Below are 21,500 nucleotides of genomic sequence, written 5' to 3'. Positions count from 1 at the left end.
AGGGACCTTGGGGTGATAGTGTCTAATGATATGAAGTCTGCGAAACAATGCGACAAGGCTATAGCAAAAGCCAGAAGAATGCTGGGCTGCATAGAGAGAGGAATATTGAGTAAGAAAAGGGAAGTGATTATTCCCTTGTACAGGTCCTTGGTGAGGCCTCACCTGGAGTACTGTGTTCAGTTCTGGAGACCGTATCTACAAAAAGACAAAGACAAGATGGAAGCGGTACAGAGAAGGGCGACCAGGAAGGGGGAGGATCTTCATCGGATGACGTACGAGGAGAGATTGAAGAATCTAAATATGTACACCCTGGAGGAAAGGAGGAGCAGAGGCGATATGATACAGACTTTCAGATACTTGAAAGGTTTTAATGATCCAAAGACAACGACAAACCTTTTCCGTAGGAAAAAAATCAGCAGAACCAGGGGTCACGATTTGAAGCTCCAGGGAGGAAGATTCAGAACCAATGTTAGGAAGTATTTCTTCACAGAGAGGGTGGTGGATGCCTGGAATGCCCTTCCGGAGGATGTGGTGAAGACCAGAACTGTGAAGGACTTCAAAGGGGCGTGGGATAAACACTGTGGATCCATAAAGTCAAGAGGCCGCCAATGAAGAGTGGGTGACTTGCCAGAATGATGGCTACTGCCTGGAGACAATACCCTTATTCAATAAACGTACACATGCTTACTGTGACTCCAACATCGTTCTAGCTTCAACAGCAAGAGGAAATGTGGAATAAAGGATCTGCACTCACAAAGGGGGGAGTAGCTGGCTTGTTACGGCAGTTACTACCCCAAACCAAATAAGCCTGTTACTTCTATTTCTATGCATATACAGCATAGTTCTCTGCTTCAACGGCAGGGGAGAAGAAAAAACTGATACTTCACGCATATCCAGCATAGCTCCCTGCTTCAACGGCAGGGGAGAAGAAAAAACTGATACTTCACGCATATCCAGCATAGCTCCCTGCTTCAACGGCAGGGGAGAAGATAAACAACCAATAGGGGCTGTATAACATAGTCTGAGTAAAACAAATAAGCATGGGTGTAGCTTGCTTATTGCGGCGGTTACTACCCCTACTACCCCTAACTTATCAGCTAGATATTCACTTGGATGCAGCTCCATCACTGCTTTCTACATTAATGGTGGGGGTGGAAAGGAAATAGAACCAAGAGCTAAGAGAAACAGATAAGTATGAGAGAAAAAAGTGTGTGAAGCTTGCTGGGCAGACTGGATGGGCCATTTGGTCTTCTTCTGCCGTCATTTCTATGTTCTATGTTTCTATGTTTCTATGCCACTCGGGGACACCAATGGTGGCAGTAGCCCATGTGACATAGTAAGGGCGAGGGCCCCTCGGCGCCATTTTCAGGACTGGCAGCCAGCAGACCTTTGCCCTTACTATGTCAGAGGACCTACTGCTGCCATTGCTCCACCCCAGTGACATAGTAAGGGCAAAGGGCCGTCTGAACCCTTTTCAGTGCTCGCAGCCGACGGACCAACGCCAATACATCGCTCCCGGACTGCTCCTGAACGCCCGCTCCACCAACTGACATTATCAGGTCTCGGGGGGGGTCTGGAGGGTGGGGGGTGGTAATATTTATTGCGAACATCCTGGGGAGGGATCACGAGGGTGGGGCAGGTTTCATTCATTCGGCAACTCTGGGGGGGGGGGGGCAGGAGAATGTGGGGTGGTTAGTTTAAGAGAACTTTTCTCATAGGGTTGTTTTTTGGGGGAAGGTTTACACACAAATACATACAATAAACTTGCACGATCTCAGGAACGCACCAAAATATTTATTTATTTATTTATTGTTTTTGTTATACCGAGTTTCATGACTGGCATCACATCAACCCGGTTTACAATTAACAATGTGTGAAAAGCATAAGGTAACGTGATAACAATATTCCCAATAGAACTGTGAACTTTAAATACAGAGAATCAATTGAAGGGTGAGAAAGTTACAATAAAACAATAAAACAGGGAAAATTAACTTGGAGCTGGAAGAGGGGAGAGATTGAACAATGCAATATTTACATTTCAGCCAATTAGTGTAGTAGTATAGCGGAGTGAATAAATAAGCCTATGTGAATAAATGGGAATAAATATGTGAATAAATAGCCCTCCCCAGACCACAAAACAAACTTGGGAGTGCAAATTTGGTTAGGCACTCCCCTATTTGGCTACATAATGCGCACAGATGCCCAGGAACAGACCACCTGTAGCACCAACAATTTTAATTTCCCAGGTCTTGGGGAGGGGGGGCAGGAGGGTGGGGGGGTTCCACAGAAATAGAAATACAAAAGTTTTCTGATCTGCAGGGTAGGCAGTAGGCGGGGGGAGGTGACAGTGAGGGGAGAGAGTTGGAGTGGGGACAGGGGAGGGAAGGGGGGGGCGAGTGACCAAGGGGGAGGAGGATGAGTGACTGAGGTAAATGAGCAAGGGGAAGGGGGGAGGGAGGGAGGGAGGGAAAAGAACCTGACTCTGCCACTGCAACGCGTGTCCGGGTACCGCTAGTTATGAATAAAGTTGAAATTTCATGCCCCGATTACCACTTCTAAGCATAACACATTTTGAAGGTACTGGAGGGTGGGGAGTGAGGGAAACACTTTTGAAGTTAAATATAACCAGAGTATTAAATTTTGTTTTGGTATAGGGATTAAAAAAAGGTTTCTTGCTGTTCTGGTTCTGGGAAAGGGGGGGGGGGGGGGGGAGGAGTCATGCTTTGAGGATTCCAGTATCTTATATCAGAGCAACAAAAAAAAAAAAAAAAAAAAAAAAGGTATTTTGAGTGTACAGAATGGAATCCCTCAGGTAAAGAAATCAGAAATTACACCATGAAAGCAAGTAAAGTATTTGATCTGTGCATGGAATACATCCTCTTGCCACGCAAGCATACTGTGTTTGTTGTGAAAGAGCAGAGTGCAACAGAAGGACAGACAGGTGAGATCCTGAAACCTCATGAACAAGAACATCCCCTACAGAATGAGGAGTAGGGTCCACAACAATATCACATCCTCCAAAATTATCCTAAGCTCCTGTTTAATAAATTGCAGATTTAGTTCACCGGTGTGGCACTCACCCTTCATTCAGAATTATCCAAATGCAATTAAATTAGAGAAGTAAAAGCCCTGGTCTTTTTTTTTTCTCCATATATTGCACCATTTTTATGACATGCCTGTGCCAGGTTTAAATGTCAGTCAAACATTTGTTCTGAAATATACAGAATTTGGAACAAAACCACCCTTAGTACTTAACAGCAGAGAGGGCTGGGGAAAAAAAAAACAAAAACCCAGACCAGCCATTTTCAGCTGTTTTCCCAGTTATAGATGGGACTGACCTTACACAGTGCCACCCTTAACCATGGCGTCAACCCCTCGAGATGGACGGCGACGGGGAGAAGGGGGGTGCCAGCGCGCACTCCCCCCAGGTCTCCCATCCTGCAGCAAATGGGAAAGCACCCGTGTCATAGCCCCGCCCAGGGCTGTGATGGGGGGGGGGGGGCCACGCTGGCACCAAAACATAACGTCGCAGCAAAGCGACCCTTTTTGGATCCCTCCCGATGAACAGCAGCAGCCGAAGCAACCCGGCTGGAGCGGCCCTCCAACACGATCCAGCCCAGACGGCTAGGGATTGAACCGCACGGTACCCAACCAGAGGCTGCAGGTGTGGCGATACGGCCAATAATTTGTAGCACCCCGGCCAGACCCAGCTAACCAGCCCGGAGGGGGTGCACTACAGGGCATCCAGAACCCGGTCAGCGACAGGCCGTGACCTCCAGCACACCTGGCCCCCAGCTGCCTGCACTGCTGGACCACGAGGTACTGTCTCTGCTCCCAGCCCTGCCTGCACCCGGAGATCACCCCCTTGCCCTCCGGCCGTTTGGACCACGTGGCCGGGAGCACCATGGGGCTGCCCAGGCTTCCCCCACCTCTGTTCCTCATAATTGCACGATATAGATATATTGTGCTATGGCTGTTAGGTAGGCTAACATGTATACAAATTATTATTCCTCGATACCCTTATAAACCGGGTACGGGGAGGCGGCGGAGGAAGATGTCAGCATCCCATACAAAAATAAAATAAAGATATACACTCTCGTGTATATATAGAGGGGCACAGGCCACATCAAGGGGCACCGCTACGCCCCAGCCTTCCAGTTATACCTTAGGGACTGCAGTGTGGCATGGCCGAGCAGCCTAAGGCACTGGATTAAGGTTCCAGCCTCTTCAGGTAGAAGCTGAAGGGAACCCCCGACAAAGGCAGTATCGAGGGACACCTGGGGACGTACCCACCCTTCCAGGCAGTAGGGGCTGATAGAGACTTGGAGGTGGTAGACAGTGAGGAAGGTGGGTCTCTGTAGGCCAAGGGCCACGAGCTGGAACCCCACTTTCAGCTCGATACAGTAACATTCATTTGAAGATTTCTCGTCTGTAACGAGCTCGCTGCGCACAATTCGGACGCGTAAGGCAAACCAGCGATACAGTCTCCAGTTTCGCGCGTCCGTAGCGCTTCTTAAAACAGACGCGTAACCCTTCCCCACCCGGCATGTAAATGAACGAATTAGCTGTATAATGAAGGAATTAGCTATTCCCCTCCAATACCGTAACGCGCGCTCAGGTTATCTCATTAGTAACGCACTGTTTTGCCGCGGCCGTAACGTCTTAGTTTACCGCCTCCCCCTAGTAGGAGTTAGGACTGTGAGTCTAGTAACAAATCCATCGACACCGCTTAAGACACTCAAAAACAATAAAACACAATTAAAAAAAAAGCGATACAGAGATAATCGAGAAAATGTAATGATGTGGGACACATAAAACCTGTCAGAAAAAAAAAAAAAATTTAAATACCTGTCGGAGGGCCGCGTGGGTCCAGGCGGCGGCGGCGGGAGCCGGGTGGTCGCGTGTTAAATCTAGGCCGTGGGCGGGTGGGCACCTGTTCCAGGCGGCAGCGGCGGCGGGGGGACACGCGTTAGTTTGAGACGGTCGGTGGGCGGCAGGTGGTCGCGTGTTAAATCTAGGCCAGGTCGCACAGGCGCGCATTCATTCATCCAGGCGGAGGAGCCGGCGGCGAAAGCAGCCGGCTCCGCCTGAATGAATGCGCGCCTGTGCGACCCCTGCGATTCGGCGCTCAAGGCAGTCACAGCATTCATTCACTGCCGGTGGGGGCTGCCGGGGCAGCCCCCACCGGCAGTGAATGAATGCGACCCCTGCGATTCGGCGCTCAAGGCAGTCACTCAGGTTTTTACATATTTTGGTATTTTTTTTTTTTCACTTCATGGTGCCTATCATTTCAAATGTCATTTGAAATGACATTTGAAATGACAGGTACCAGCGCACCCAGGTTACTGTATAGGCGCTGTATTAAGCGCCTATACAGTAAAATGGGTTACGCGGGCATAACCATTCCCTACCGCTTTAAAGCTGCGGCATGCATTTGCATGCGATTAGAGGAGAGTATCGGGGAGTTAGTGAAGAGAACTGTGCGTGCGGGGAGGAAGGGTGCGCCTGACACTGCCGCACTGTTATTACCGCGGCCTTACAGGATCGACCTGTTAGGGAGGGAGGGAGGTTGAAAGTGAGTACTAGTCAAGCTTCCTTACCCAATACAAACAAAATAAAAGTTATATAAAAATAAAGTGCATCTTTGGCTGAGTGGTCTAAGGGTCGAACTCAAGGATACCCCCTTTAAAACCGCAGGGGATTCCACACATGCCTGGCTTAAGCAGCAGTAAATGACACGCATAAGCGGGTTAGCTAGAATAGTATGGAGGGAGAAAATGATACCAGGCATGTATTTCCAGGTAACGCAGGCAGCTAACACGCAAAGGAACAAGGGACCCACGGTCACATAAAAAATTATATATATAGTTGAGTAATCTTTCTCCATCTGACCCAGCCAACTTCTGCCCCATAGCGAACCTGCCAATGGTAGCCAAGCTCATGGAAAAAGTTGTAAACAAACAACTATCAATACCTAGAGGAGAATGACATTCTCGCCCCAATGCAATTTGGTTTCCGCAAGGCTCTAAACACTGAATCTTTACTATCTACGCTCTCAGACACCATCCTTCTAAACTTGGAAAAAGGTCAACCTTACTTACTAGCGCTGTTGGATTTGTCTGCAGCTTTTGACACCATGGACCACACTGTCTTACTTCAGCGACTGGCAGACATTGGCATCAAAGGATCTGCATTCAACTGGTTCAAATCCTTCCTCGAAAATAGATCTTACAAGGTGAGGATCAACAACAAAGATTCACACCCAGTCAGAGCAAACACAGGAGTTCCCCAAGGATCATCTCTCTCACCTACTTTATTTAACATCTACCTCCTCCCGCTATGCCAGCTACTTTCGAACCTAAAACTAACCCACTTCCTTTATGCAGACGACATCCAGATCCTCATCCCTATTACCGAATCTCTTCACAAAACCTGGCTCCATTGGAACAGCTGCCTTCAAGCAATCAACCAGCTTCTCACTAGCCTCAATCTCGTCCTATATACTAACAAAACTGAGATACTACTAATAACTCAGGACAACAACACTATTCTCAACTCCTCAAGCCTTTCGCAACCAGCCAAAAATACAATTAACCATTCATCACATGTGAGAGAACTGGGGGTTCTGCTCGACAATCAACTTAACCTAAAAAAATTCATAAACACCACAACGAAAGAATGCTTCTTCAAATTGCAGGTACTAAAAAAAACTAAAACCACTACTACTCCTCCGTGACTTCCGTTTGGTGTTACAATCCATTGTCTTGTCCAAAGTGGATTACTGCAACTCCCTTCTGCTGGGACTACCCGCCAATTCAATCAAACCTCTTCAGATGGTCATGAACGCCACAGCCAGGATCCTCACTAATGCCAACAGAAGAGCACATATCACTCCCATCCTTCAAAACTTGCACTGGTTACCCATCAAATCCAGGATCCTTTTTAAAGCCCTCATGATGATCCACAAGGCTTTACATAATATCTCCCTCCTCAATCTAACCTTCCAAATAAGGCCACACACTTCAAACAGACCCACTAGAAGAGCATACAAAGACATGCTATATACCCCACCTGCTAAAACCTCTTTAAGGAAGCACGCCCTCTCCACAGCTGGGCCTCCACTCTGGAACTCGCTCCCACCAGACCTCCGCCAAGAACCCTGCCCTTTGGTCTTCAAAAAGAAACTGAAAACCTGGCTCTTCAGTCAGGCCTTTTCGGACAGATAATCCCGAAAACCTGGCTCTTCAGTCAGGCCTCTTCGGACAGATAATCTCGTCGCCCTTGATCTCTCTCCCCCTTGAATCCTTCCAATGCTAAACATCCCATTGCTCTTTGTGGTTCCCCCATAACTCGCTCCCCTTTCCCCCCCACCGGCTCGTATCCCCGAGGCTTAGGCCCCTTTTCCCATTCATATTATTATTAAACTTACTCTTTTAATATTATGTTATATATACCACATTTTATGGTAGTGTATTCCCTTATATTGCTAAAGTTTTCACATATCTGTTTTATCTCCCCGCTTGTTCCAATGTTACTTTTCCCCCACACTGTTTTATTTCCTCGAACATTCTTTGTTCCTTTGTATCCCTATGTTTCATTGTATACGCCTCCCGGCGACTGTTTTCAGTTCCATGTAAACCGGTGCGATATGTATCCTGTACAGGAGCATCGGTATAGAAAAGTTAAAAATAAATAAATATGTTATTGACGTATTACATATCATTCACAGGATACAACATGTCATCCGGTCACGATAGCATCACCTCTGAGATAGCTGGAGGGAGTGCAGATCAGACGAATCAAACTATGAACAAGACGCTCAGCGAAGGCCAGACAGAACAGAGAGATAATGCAAGATGTGGTGCAGGAGAGTGCCAGGGGAAGTAAAAGCAGAGAGTAGCAGCAACACGGCGCCAATACGGACTCCAGAGGAACTCAGGAGAACGAGGCGGCTCCAGCTCCCAACATGAACACGGAGAGAAGAGGAGATGGGACCATGACGTCAGGGCTGCAGCAGCACGCCTCCGAAAGTGCAGACACACAAGACATGGCACACCAGAGCACTACCAGAGGCCAACAGCTGCAAGCCAATTGTATACAAGGACAAGCAGGAGGCAGTAACCAAATGTACCACCCCCCCGTGGCAGAACACTGACAGCACCAATTGGTATTCAAGACCGCCATGGGGACCCAGTATGGAACCAACAAGGGAGGCATGGGTAGCCACCCTTTCTTCCAGCCACCATGATGGGCATGGTCAGCTCCACCACAAGGGCCATACCAAAATCAAGGAGGACAGGCGCAGAGCGCACCGACACAGAACAAGAAACAGGAACACAACCGTAAGAGGGAGGAGATGGAAGAGGGGCGGTTGAAACTCTTTCTACTGAGACATCAGCAACAGGGAAAGGACCAGCCTGCACGAAGGCTCAGAACGATAAAGAAGTGTGGCAAGAGAAGCAAGTCACAGGGGAGACAATAAGCACCAACCAAGGCGAACAGCCACAACAGACAGGAGACAACGCCGGTAAGTGCGGGGATAAGATTGGGGGGAAAGGGCATAAAACACCCTCGGCCAATGCCGGAGCAGTTGACAAAAGGCGCAAGGCGAAGCACAAGCGAAGGTCAAGTCCCAGCTCTGACAGCACCTCTTCCACCTCATCGTCGGACATCGTCCGGTAGTGGACAACGTCCGACAGCGAAACACAAGTAGCAACCAAAACAGAGGACAAAGAATCCAGAGGTCAACCCGCTCTCACTACATTATCCGAACTATGGAAGGCAGTCCCGAAACACCTAAGAAAGAAAATCCGAAAAAGAAAGTGCATTGACATATTTAGCATCCTACAGGGGAGACGCAAATCGGACGATAGAAAAACAAATCTAAAGACGGGACTACAGCAGAGGAAAAAGAGCCAAGAATACCCAAGACCATCGTGAACTGGATGACAGCTTTCCTACACATGACAAGTGTTCTCGGACACCATGACCTGTCGCAATACGGGCCCATACTGAGATATGCGGTCAACATCATGCAAGCACATAAAGAACATGAAAACTGGGCCTGGCTTAACTATGACGAAAAATTCAGGGATAAAATGGAAGAAAATAAGTATATGACATGGGGTACCCAGGATGTCAGCTTATGATGCGAAAACCCACGGACCATGGAATGCGCCCAAGAAGCATGAGGTGGTCATCACCCGCCAAGTTTTCCACAAGGCAGTCACAGTCGAAGGATAACACATGCTGGAGATATCACAGAGCAACATGCACGTTCCAAGATTGTAAATTTAAGCACGTGTGTTCAGCATGTGCAGCTCAACATCCATTAACTAGATGCCCCAAAAAAACAGCAGCGGAGAGTAAGGATAAAGCAAATTGAGAAGGCGCATTTCAAACGAGCATACTCACCCATTAACTTAGAAAAGATAAAGCCATGGCTGGAACGTTACCCAAACCGCCAAGTTAACACAAGCGTGGAAGTTAACGTAAGGTTTTCGCAACGGATTCATTATCCCAATTCAAATCCACATAAAGAATACAAAGAACAGCAATGCACAATCAGCAACAGGACATACGGACATCGTGCAAGAAAAATTGGAGATCGAATTGGCACTCTGGCGAATGGCAGGTCCATTCCAAGTACAAGCATTCAAGAACATGTGCCTCTCACCATTGGCAGTTATTCCCAAAAAGGAAAATACCGCCTCATTCAAAATCTATCATACCCTCAGGGAGCGTCAGTAAATGATATGTTGCCGCAAGAAGAATGCACTGTTCAATATGCATCATTCGATTCGGCTATTGCACTGCTCAGAACATGTGGAGAGGGGGCGCTCATGGCAAAGGCGGATATCTAATCAGCTTTTAGACTTCTTCCAGTTCATCCAGACAGTTTTCCTTTACTGGGGATCACATTCAAAGGAAAATTCTTCTTTGATAAATGTATGCCAATGGGATGTTCCATCTCATGTGCTTACTTCGAACTCTTCAGTTCTTTCCTACATTGGGTTACAGCACAGAAGACAAATTCAGACAATATTATATATTACCTGGACGACTTCCTATTTGTCAGCCCAAAAGTCACAAACACATGTGGCAACTTGCTGAAAGAATTCCAGACGATCGCGAAGGAATTCGGAGTACCACTGGCACACGAGAAAATGGAAGGTCCAACAACAATCTTATCATTCCTTGGCATAGAGTTGGACTCCAACAGAATGGTAGCAAAACTCCCAGACGAAAAAGTGGAAAACCTGCGCATATCCATACATCAAACAATATCAGTAAAGAAAATAACCCTGCGGACGGAGCAATCCATGCTTGGAACATTGAACTTTGCTTGTAGAGTCATCCCCATGGGACGGGCATTTATGCAAAGACTGGCAGCGGCAACAGCAGGGATAAGACGTTCGCACTATTTCCTCCGAGTCTCAAAAGAAATATGCGAAGATTTAAAGATATGGAAGGAATTCCTTAAGGACTTCAACGGAGTATCAGTCATACAGGAGGCACCGCTTTCCAACAGAGATTTGAACATCCACACAGATGCATCGGGAGGTTGGGGGTTCGGTGCCATCTGCCAACAGGCATGGTGCGCGGAGCCATGGCCAGCGGAGTGGATCGAAAGCGGACTCAAAAAACATAACCTTTTTGGAGCTATTTCCTATACTGGTTACTCTGGTATTATGGAACAACAGGCTTAGGAATAAGCAGGTCATTTTCTGGTGCGACAATAAAGCAGTGGTACAAGTGTTGAACTCACAATCAGCTAAGTGCCCAAAAGTGGTCAATCTTCTCAGGGAGATAGTGTTGGCGGCATTGCGAAATAACATAACGCTGCGAGCTAGGCACGTACAGGGGGGCATGCAATGGCGCAGCGGATGCTCTATTGTGAGCTAAATGACATTTGTTTTACAAACAGGTACCAAAAGCACTCAGAGAATTGGTTCGAAACCACCGTGGACCTAGTACGCAGATCCATCGCACCATCCACATGGAAGTCATATTGCAGAGGATACGATTACGTCACTACCTTCTTCAGAGAGAATGGATGGAGACAAGGATCGGTCAGTGACGATTTGATCATCAAATTTGTCACCACAGCGAAAGAAAATGGTATATCAAGGAATGCTATAACACCACACCTGGCCGGACTGTCATTCTTCTTTAAGGCAAGGGGTTGGGGGTACCCAACTAAATCCTTCATAGTGAAGAAAATGATGACAGGATGGGCGACAGAAGACATCCCATCACACATAACATGTTGCGATCTCTCTGGAAATCTTATCAACCATATGTTCATCGGATTTTGAACGGGAACTATTTCGTCTGGCATTTTCACCGGCATTCTTCGGAGCTATGTGGGTGAGAAAATTGACAGCAGCCAACAAAGGCGACTCCGGTCAGAGCGGGTTACTTCGGAAGAATGTGATATTGACAGCAGACACATTAATCACCACAATTCACAAATCAAAAACAGATCAAGAAGGAAGAGGAGCCACGCTGCTATCAAAACAGGTGGCAGAATGCGATACTTGTCCAATAAACAACGCAAGGAAGTATCTGCAGCTGAGGCCAGAAAAAGGAATACATCTATTGATACATACGGATGGCACACCACTCACCAGATACCAATTTGCAGCAGTTTTAAAAGCGGCAATTCATAAAATGAATCCGGACACCAAAAAATTCACAACACATTCATTTAGAATTGGGGCGGCAACAAGTGCAGCACAAGCTGGGCTGCAAACGTCCACAATAAAGAGAGTCAGACGGTGGCTTTCCATCGCTGTTAACACACTTGTCCGCTTGGACAAGGTAACCACGGATAACCATAAGTCTTGATTGTATTTTACAGATCAGCGAGGTACACAGTGGGCAGCTTGGATCATGGGACACTCATGTTCGTTGGGCTGCTAAGAGAGCAAAGGAAAGAACATCATTTAGGACTGGCACCACAGGGATGGACCATATCATGGATGGGTAAACCGGGTACACGATTGAAACAGTTACTGCCCCTACTACGGAGCCTGAGGGATTCGAGGGTTGCTCCAGAGGTAATCGTAATACATCTGGGGGCCAATGATCTGTGCTCTTCGACATGCAAGCAACTAATAAAAGCAACAAAAAGTGACCTGGCCAAGATTGTCGAATTATACCCAAAAACCGCAATATTCTGGTCAGAAATCATTCCACATATTAAGTGGAAAGATACTAAGTTATGGAATCGGGGTAGAAAGAAAGTCAATAGACAAATTGGACGATGGACACAAGGGAGAGGTGGCAAACAGATCAGACACCAGTGGGCCAAGGCTGAGTGCCCAGGTCTGTTCAGACAGGATGGCGAACACCTTTTTAATGATGCAATACAAGAGGCCATTGAGACATGGCATAACAGATGCAGAACACAAGGGCCGCAGCTTATGATTTAATTGGGGGGGGACGGGACATGAGGCAAAGGTCCTCCCTACCTCGTGCCTTGGCAGTGACCCGGGCCGGTTTGGGCATATGGCAAGTGGTTCCAGCGGCATCACAAGATGGCTGGGTAGCCGATTAGCACTGGGGGGAAGCGCAAAAGGTGACGGCGTAGAAGGTGCCGATGGGCGGGGCCCCCCTTGCTCGAGGACAAGGCGGGGGGGCCATGGATTAATGCTGCCTTGCTTGGTCCCTACGGCGGGCAGCGATGGACACATCTTACTGGCCCGGGTACCCAGGAAGGTTTTGATATGATGTATAAATAAAAGCTGCGGCCTTATTCTGCCACCAACAGTTTCTGAGTGGTTATAGGATACAAAAGGAATATGTCTGATATGAGGTATGTCTAAAGCAGGGGTCGGGAACCCATGGCTCGCGAGCCAGATATGGCTCTTTTGATGGCTGCATCTGGCTCGCAGACAAATCTACTAAATCAGTGTGTCGCCACACTTTCCAGTTTCCCGGCTGACCCAGCTGCTCCCCGGTCCTCCTCCGCCCGGGCTTAAAATGCTGTCAGCCAGGGCGGAACGCGGCAGAATAGCTGGAGTCAGCGGCACCGGCGTGCTCTCTTCTTCCCGCGGCCCGGAAGAGGAAGTGGTGAGCAACGGGTGCGTGCGTGGGAAGAAGAGACCACGCTAGTGTGGTCAGCGTCGGTCCGACGAAAAGAAGACTGCGCAGCGCGGCTCGGAGGAAAATAAAGAAGAGCTTCAACCGCGGCCGATGGGACTCCTCCTCCGTGAGGGCTGAAAATGAAGGAGGTTAGCGTTGGGAGGAGGCTGCTGCTGCGAGTTCCCGGGGTGGGGGAGAGAGAGTGAATGAGCGAGCAAGCATGTGTGTTTGAGATCCTGTGTGTGTGAGTGAGAGATTGCATGTATGTGAATGATTGAGAGCCTGTATATGTGAAAGAGAGTATGTCTGTGATTGAGAGCCTGCCTGTGAGAGAGCATGAATGTAAGTTTACGATTGGGAACCTGTATGTGTAAGTTTGTGATTGAAAACCTGTTTGTGTGAAAGAGTATGTGTGTATGATTGAGATCCTTTGTGTGTGAGAGAAATCATGTGTATGTATGATTAAGAGCCTGTGTGTATAAGTAAGAGAGAGCATGTGTGTCTGTGTGATTGAGAGCTGGTTTAGGTGATGGAGCATGGGAGTATGTGATTGAGAGCCTGTGTGTAAATGAGAGAAAGAGGACATGTTTGTAAGCATGTGAATGAGAGTCTGTGTGTGAGAGAAAAAGACAGCATGTATTTATGTGATTGAAAGCCTGTGTGTGGGTAAGCGTGAAAAGATAGACAGCATGTGTGTAAATGTGTAATTAAGAGCCTATATAAAGTGAGAGAGAAAAAGCATGTGTATATGTGAGTGACTGAGAGCATGTGTGTATAGGTGTGTAATTGAGAGCCAGTGAGAGAGCGAGCGCTGGTATGTGACAGAGAGGAGAAAGTTCCAAGCAAACCACCCCTCCTCCTGCTAATTCAGAACAATCTCAGGACACCTGGATATCAAACGTTCCCAGGTATGCAGAGCAAAACATTTTTTGTATCATTATTTTTCATTACTGGGTCTTTGTGTCTGCTATTTTGAAATATTTTGTTGGTACCTGGAAATTTTTTATATGAGTTTTTAATTATTGGATATTCCACTCATCAGCTGTTTCGAAATATGTTCTTTTTGTTAGTACAGTTTTACTGCTGATGATTTTATATTTCTTGATTTGTTTTATAAGGATGGGTGATGTTTCTTTTTTCCTTTGTTACACTGCATACAGAGACTCTGGCTTTTTGCAGTTTCCAATTCAGTTTTTTCTGCATGCTTCTAGTTATGCGTTTTGGTCTCTTTATTCAATGTTAGGTGAGGGTCAGCACGTGATTCAGGTGAGGTTTTCTGCTGGCATGTAGTTTCTGTGTAGGACTCTATAGCAGCCTGACTTGGTGCGTTTTCCTAATAGGAGATGTATTGGTGTCTTAAGGCCTGGTGTAATATTTTCAGAGACTTATTGTACTTTAAAAGTGTGATCTTACATAAAATGCACACATTTACTTGTATTTAGTTTTAAACATATTGTATGGCTCTCATGGAATTACATTTTAAAATATGTGGCGTTCATGGCTCTCTCAGCCAAAAAGGTTCCTGACCCCTGGTCTAAAGTATAAGGGTTAGTCAACGGACAAGCGAGTCAGAGTGGCGACTGCTAGTGTTAATGATTTTGTGCAGTTGAAGAGTTGCAAGCACTAACTGTGGACTGTGTAAGAGCGCTGATTGAAGACTGCATAAGGGGAAGCATGTTTAACATTTATAAAGACATTTCAAAAAGTTTTTCACCTGCACAATGGGCGTGTTGGACACTATTTAGAAAATGGGACTACGATTATACTTTGTGGCTTTCTCTGAAAGTTGCATCTTCAGAGGTTTTTCCCACTACATGACTTGCCTTTAAAAATTCACATTTCTTTGGATGGCTTTGTTGTGTGCATATTTTAATACTAGCCTCTCTGGATTATTTTTAGTGTGAGACTAATTAAAGAAGTGACAAAATCCTAGAGACAACAACTCTGTCACAACAGATTTTTCCATTTGTTAGGAAAAAGTGGAGAACAGGGTCATAGATTCACCTGCAATGGACCATGGTGCAGGACGTTATCTAAGATAAGGCAAAAGGTCTTTGTTCTCTTTGCATTTGTGATCTAAAACTGCATTTTCTGAAGTCTAGAAGAAAGCAGGAGTTAAAACATTTTTAGAAAGCAGGTGAAAGTCAAATTTGAAGAAGCATATACCTAAGCTTTTCATCACAAGGGAAGGGATTTTGGTTCAGGTTACCCAATTGTCTTGTTTTTAACTCTGCATGATGTATTTTCAGTTTATGTTTTATGTTTTTTTATTCTGTGGTATTTTATGATTGTAAAATGTGTTGTCTGCTTTGGATAAGATTTTTTGGAAGATGCAAACTATAAGAAACAGTAAATAAAGCAGTTCAGCAGTTAAAGGCAACCAAGATAAATCGCAAAAGTCTGGAAAAACAAAAATCCAAGTAATATTAGATGCTTGGGCAAAATTTGGGAGACAATCACTGTTGAGAGTCTAAAAGCAGTATTGCACACAATATTTAATAACTAAATTATGATTCTGCAACCCTTTTCAGATCATACAGAATGTAAAGCATGCCTGCCACTACTATATGCAGTTTTTGCAGGCAAGGGGATGGGATTTATTTAGTAATGTATATATAATGACTATAATCGGGGCCCTGATTATACACAAAATTCAGCCCTTTGCTGCGAATCTGACCAGGCCTGGCCACAATGCAGCAAGAAACCAGAGACATTAAAAAAAAAAGCTACACATTGCTGGCAGTGGGGGGGGGGGGGGGGGGACCAAGTGAAGGAGGGAGGGAGTGAGTAAACAGGATTGCAGAGAGGGAGGGACAGAATGAACTGAGGATAGAAGGAATGGAGAAAATGAACAGACCAGGAATGGCAGGTGGAAGGAAGGGATGGCATGAACTGGAGATTTTGGGGAGGAGCAGCAGGAGAGAAGGATGGCATAGGAGCAAGAGTGAACCAGAGTAAATGAGGGGCTCATGGAGGCAAAGAGAATGAACCAAGGTTTGCACAGGGTGAGGGAAGAGGAGGAAGTGAAAGAGGGAAAGCGGAGATTACAGAAGTTAGTGTACCATAGATGTTGCTGAATCTTAGCACATAGGTACTATCAGCAAAGCATACAAAAGGTAACATGAGGAGATCCACTTCACAGGAAAGGCACACACTTGACAGTTTTGCCAACAAATTTTGTTGTCACTATTGCTTCAACCAGCCTTCTTCCATCTAATACAGAAGATATGAGGGTCAACAAGTCTGCAAAGTAAAATCAGTTTTATGGCTAATGCAGTTGGACCTGAAGTTGCAAGCTTTGTATATCTCCAAGCATAGTGTTCTTTTCTACACCCTAAATCCATAATAAAAATTCCAAGAGAGTTTTTTTTGTGTGTGTATGTGTGTGTGTTTTTGTTTTTTTTTTTGCTTTGTCTCGTTGCAACAAAATGGAGGAACACCCTTTTGTTTTTAATTCGTGTCTTAACATAAAGCTTCATTTCAAAAGCTGCACCTTTAGCCCAAGGCTTTGATTTGCAGCAGAAGTTAAAACATACAGAATACTGAACACATCAAAAAAAAGCTTGCACAAAAAACATGGTAGGACACCCCAAAGTGAGCCACAAGCAACACCATACTTTTAAGTGATCAATAAACCCTCAAGGCAGATTACAGGATTTCCTGGTTCCCTTGCATAGTTCCCCCATAGGATTGAATTCTAACTAGTCAACTTTAAATTTCCATTTTAAAAATAAATGCATAAAGCATCTCCAACTAGTGTTTTTCCAATACTGCAGCTTTGCTCCTCTCAATTAATCCTGAACAAGGTAAGGCTTTCATACCATAAAAAGATAGTGAACCTTGCCAAGGACATACTAGCCAGTAATGCCAAGCAGCTATCTTATGGGATAGAAACTGCATCCCAATCTCTCAAAGAGGGAACAAACACACAAGTAGCCAAATAACTTTCCAGGATAAATCGGCGTGCAGTTCAGAAATAATATACAACTATATTTTTCAAAGAGAGATGGGTAAGTTTTGGTTAACCAACAAAGTCTGAAGAAATACTTAAAACGACCAAGAAAAAATGTTATAGGGTACGAGATCAGCAGACCGCATCCAGTCTTACTAACCACAGAATGCCGCACAATAATTTTTAGAAAAAACCAAAACCGCAGCGGCGGGAACCCCGACAGAGCCTGAATACACCCCGGACCGGAGCAGCCGCCAAAGCCTCACCTGCACAACCCCCGACAACTCCATCCCCGCCGGCCACGCGCTCTGTAAATGAATGAACGACTTGGGGAGGGCGGGGAAAGCCCGTGCCGGAACGCAGAGACCCCGCCGCCACTCCCACTCTGGTAGGGGAGGGGAGGGGGGGGGGGGGGTCGAGCACGACCCGGCCTAGAAGCAACTCTACCCACTCAACTGCCAACAACGCCGTACAGGCCGGGAGTGTGGACGGAGAGTATAATGCACGGCGTACCAGGAATCCACTCCCGATTGAGGTGAACAGATCTTACTAAGGGTAACGGGTTTGCGCCCTTCCCTCTCCCCCTCCCCGGCCCCGCGATAATTGGTGCAGACCAGCCGAACGGAGTTTGGCGCGCTGGAAAAGTTGAGGGGGTGTGGTTTGAGAAAGGGTACAGAACTGCAGCAATGCTTAGAGAAGGATGGTAGTAGGGCTTATTATTGTTAGTTATTTACAACATATCCCTCCATATCTTCAATTACAAACAAAGTGTTGTGGGTTCCGTGCTAGTCCACGTGCATACGCACCTACCAGGGCCAAGCAAAATCTGTGTGAGAAAAATCTCAACGTTGAAGACTCATAACAAAGGTTCTAAAGTCCAAAATAAGGTGTTTATTGCTTCCTCAATCCAGCTTTAACCAGTCAAAATTGAAGTTAATGGTAGATTGAAGAAGCAATAAACATTTCATTTTTTTTTACTTTAGCACCTTTATTATGAATTCCTGCTTGTTGTTGCCAATAATGTGGGGGTTGATTTTTCTGTCACTGTTAATCAGAAGGCTACCTGCTTGCAGCTACACAGGGGAGCAGGGTCAGCAGCAGAGAGGGCCTGGACAGAAAGACGAGAAGGAGAGTGTGTGGCAGTGGTGGAGAGAGAGTCTAGGAGTCTGCAACCTTTCAAAACAGCTGAGCCATTTCACTGTTACTTTCTTTATTCAAAATATTTTGAGAGTCAAAATTAAGAACACTTATGTATATCGGCTCCCCTCCCCCCCATCCCCAGGAGTCACTGTTTCTCTCAAGCTCTCCCATTTCCAGCACACTTCCTCACACACACGCACTCACCACAGCAGTCAAACTCTCTCTCAGTCACCTACTATCCCCAGCACTCACTTTTTCTCATTCCTCCCATCCCCAGCAGTCACTCTCAGTTTCCCTCATCCTCAGCAGTCACCTTTTCTTCCTGTCAATTTTCATCTGTAGCAGTCACTCTCTTATTTCTCATTCACAGCATTTACTCTCTCTTGCTCACTCCAATCTCCTCATACCCAGAAGTCTCTCTCTCTTGATCCCCCTCATCCCCAGAAATCACTCACTCTCAGGTCTCCTTATCCCCAGTACCTCTCTCTCACAATAATCCTCATCCCCTGCAATTACACCCTCTTCTCCCCTTATCCCTAGCAGTCACTTTCTCTGTCTTCCTATCCCCAGCAGTCACTGTCTTGCTCTCTTCAGTTCTCTACTCCCAACAGTCCCTCTCTTTCAATCCCCCTCATTCCCTGCAGTCCCTCTCTTTCAATCCCCCACATGCCCTGCACTCCCTCTCTTTCAATCTCCGGGATCCCCCTCATTCCCTGCAGTCTCTCTCTTTCAATCCCCCGCATTCCCTGCACTCCCTCTCTTTTATTTTTATTTTATTTATTTATTTATTTAAGTTTTTTTATATACCAACATTCAAGACGGTAGTCCCATCATGCTGGTTCACAAGAAACAGGGGTGCAATAAACTTTACAATTTGAACAATGGTGCAGAAAAGCAGTTACATGTAACAGGGAATCAATAACTAGGAGTAAGAAGGAAAATGAAGATCAGATAATTATATATATATATATAATAACATTATAAGAGGTGGCTATTAATGCTATTACTAGCGAAGAATGTTGATTGGAGGAAGTTAAGTAATGTTGGAGTTAGGAAAGGCCTGCGTGAACAGCCACGTCTTGAGTCTTTTCTTGAATGTTGAGATGCTGGGTTCCATTCTAAGATCCGGGGGAATGGCGTTCCATAAAGTTGGACCAGCTGTGGAGAAGGCCCGATCTCTAAGCGTGATGTGTCTGGTAGTTTTGGCTGGAGGTACTTGAAGAGATCCTTTGTAAGCATCTCTTGTCGGTCTTGTTGAGTAGTGTAATCGGAGGGGGATATGGAGATCGATTGGGGCTAATTGATGGATGTTTTTGAAAATGGTGAGAATGGTCTTGTAGATTATTCTGAAGTGGATAGGCAGCCAGTGGAGGCCCATCAGGATAGGGGTTATGTGTTCTCTTCTCCTGGTGTTAGTGAGTATACGGGCGGAGGCATTTTGGACCATTTGCAATGGTTTGGTGTGTGAAGAAGGGAGACCAAGCATGATGGTGTTACAATAGTCCAGCTTTGCGAAAATGATTGATTGTAGAATCGTTCTGAAGTCATGTGTGTGGAAGAGAGGCCGTATTCTTTTCAGCACTTGGAGCTTATAAAAGCAGTCTCTGGTGGTTTTGTTGATGTTCGCTTTCAGGTTTAGGTGATTGTCAATTAGAACTCCTAGGTCTCTCACTTGTGTAGTATTTGGTAAGGCTGGATGAGTGGGTGTGAGGGAGCTGTTTTCTGGTGTGATGAGTAGAAGTTCCGTTTTTGAAGAATTTAGTATAAGGTTGAGACTTGTGAGAAGCTGTTTGATATTTTGGAGGCAGGTTTCCCAGTGAGACAGTGTTTTTGCGAGTGACTCCTTGATGGGGATCAGGACCTGAATATCGTCAGCGTAGAGGAAGTGTTTGAGATTGAGGTCAGTGAGAAGTTTACATAAAGGTAACAGATAAATGTTAAACAAGGTAGGAGACAGGGATGAGCCCTGAGGGACTCCTACTGACGCAGGGTGAAGAGAGGATTCTTTATTATGAATCTTAACCTTATATCCTCTGTTGCTGAGGAAGGTTCTAAACCAAGATAGGGCGGTGCCCGAGATACCTATGGCTGTTAGTTGGTTGATGAGAAGAGAGTGATTGACCGTGTCAAATGCAGACGAAAGGTCGAGTAGGATCAGAAGGAAGGAATGTCCTTTGTCTAAGCCTAGGATGATGTGGTCGGTCATAGAGATGAGAAGGGCTTCCGTGCTTAAGGTTTTACGGAATCCGTATTGTGATGGGAATAGTAGGTTATTGTCTTCAAGGTAGTTTGAGAGTCGGGAGTTTACCAATTTTTCCATTATCTTGGCTATGAAGGGGAGGTTGGCTATAGGTCTAAAGTTGTTAGGATCGTTTGGGTCCAGATTTGGTTTTTTGAGAAGGGGTTTGAGTGAGGCTAGTTTGAGGTTGAGTGAGGGAGCAATTTATGATATCTGCCAGGGTTTTGGCGATAGAATCTGGAATTGATAGTAGTAGTTTAGCTGGGATGTGATCTGAAGGGTGGGAGGAAGGTTTCATTTTCCTTAGAATTCCTTGGATCTTGAACATAGTCTAGGTAAAACAAATAAGCATGGGTGTAGCTTGCTTATCGCGGCGGTTACTGCCCCTACTACCCCTAACTAATCAAGCTAGATATTTCACTTGCATGCAGCTCCATCACTGCTCTCTACATTAATGGTGGGGGTGGAAGGGGAATAGAACAAGGAGCTAAGAGTAACAGATAAGAATGAGAGAAAAAATGTGTGAGGCTTGCTGGGCAGACTGGATGGGCCATTCGGTCTTCTTCTGCCGTCATTTCTATGTTTCTATGTTTCATTTCATTTCTATGGATGAAGTTGTGTCAAGTTCTTCTAACTGAGTGTAGTTGATTGAGGGTTGACGAGTGGTTAGTGGAACAGTATGGTTAGTGGGGAGCTGAGATAGAAGAGTGTTGATTTTGTTGCTGAAGAATAGAGCTAATTCTTCCGCTTTCGATTGAGCTTGGTCATGTGGAATCTCTGGTTGGTTTAATTGTGTGAGGTTGGCTACATAGCTGAAGAGGGCTTTGGCATCGAATACCAGGTCGTGTATCTTCGAGGCGTAATAGTCCCTCTTGGATCTTAGGGTGCTTGATTTGTATTGGTGCAGAGATGATTTGTAGATTGAAAGGGTGTTGGTTCCTGGGTTTTTGCGCCATTTAGCCTCATTTTGTCTTAGTTGGAGTTTGAGCTTTCTTAGTTCTGAGGAGAACCAGGGCTGTCTTTTGGAGGAATTCTGGTGTGGTTTTTTTGTAATTGAAGGGCATAGCTTGTTAGCTATAG

The 21,500-nt window shown here is 45.8% G+C and overlaps 1 protein-coding gene across 1 annotated transcript in view; it reads right to left on the bottom strand.

Annotated features, from left to right (window-relative positions):
- LOC115082620 (cell division cycle-associated 7-like protein) overlaps positions 1 to 17,564 on the bottom strand; it is a gene marked incomplete at its 3' end in the record, with an annotated part of 59,147 nt that extends 41,583 nt beyond the window's left edge. The window contains exon 1 of the mRNA XM_029586830.1: positions 17,308 to 17,564. Within this exon, the coding sequence (XP_029442690.1) occupies positions 17,308 to 17,331 (24 nt within the window). The remainder of the gene's footprint in view (positions 1 to 17,307) is intronic.
- Between the last annotated feature and the right edge of the window lie 3,936 nt (positions 17,565 to 21,500).

This window comes from Rhinatrema bivittatum, unplaced genomic scaffold (genome assembly GCF_901001135.1).
Source record: "Rhinatrema bivittatum unplaced genomic scaffold, aRhiBiv1.1, whole genome shotgun sequence".
Classification (NCBI taxonomy): Eukaryota; Metazoa; Chordata; class Amphibia; order Gymnophiona; family Rhinatrematidae; genus Rhinatrema; species Rhinatrema bivittatum.
This window is presented reverse-complemented; position numbering and strand designations above follow the sequence as displayed.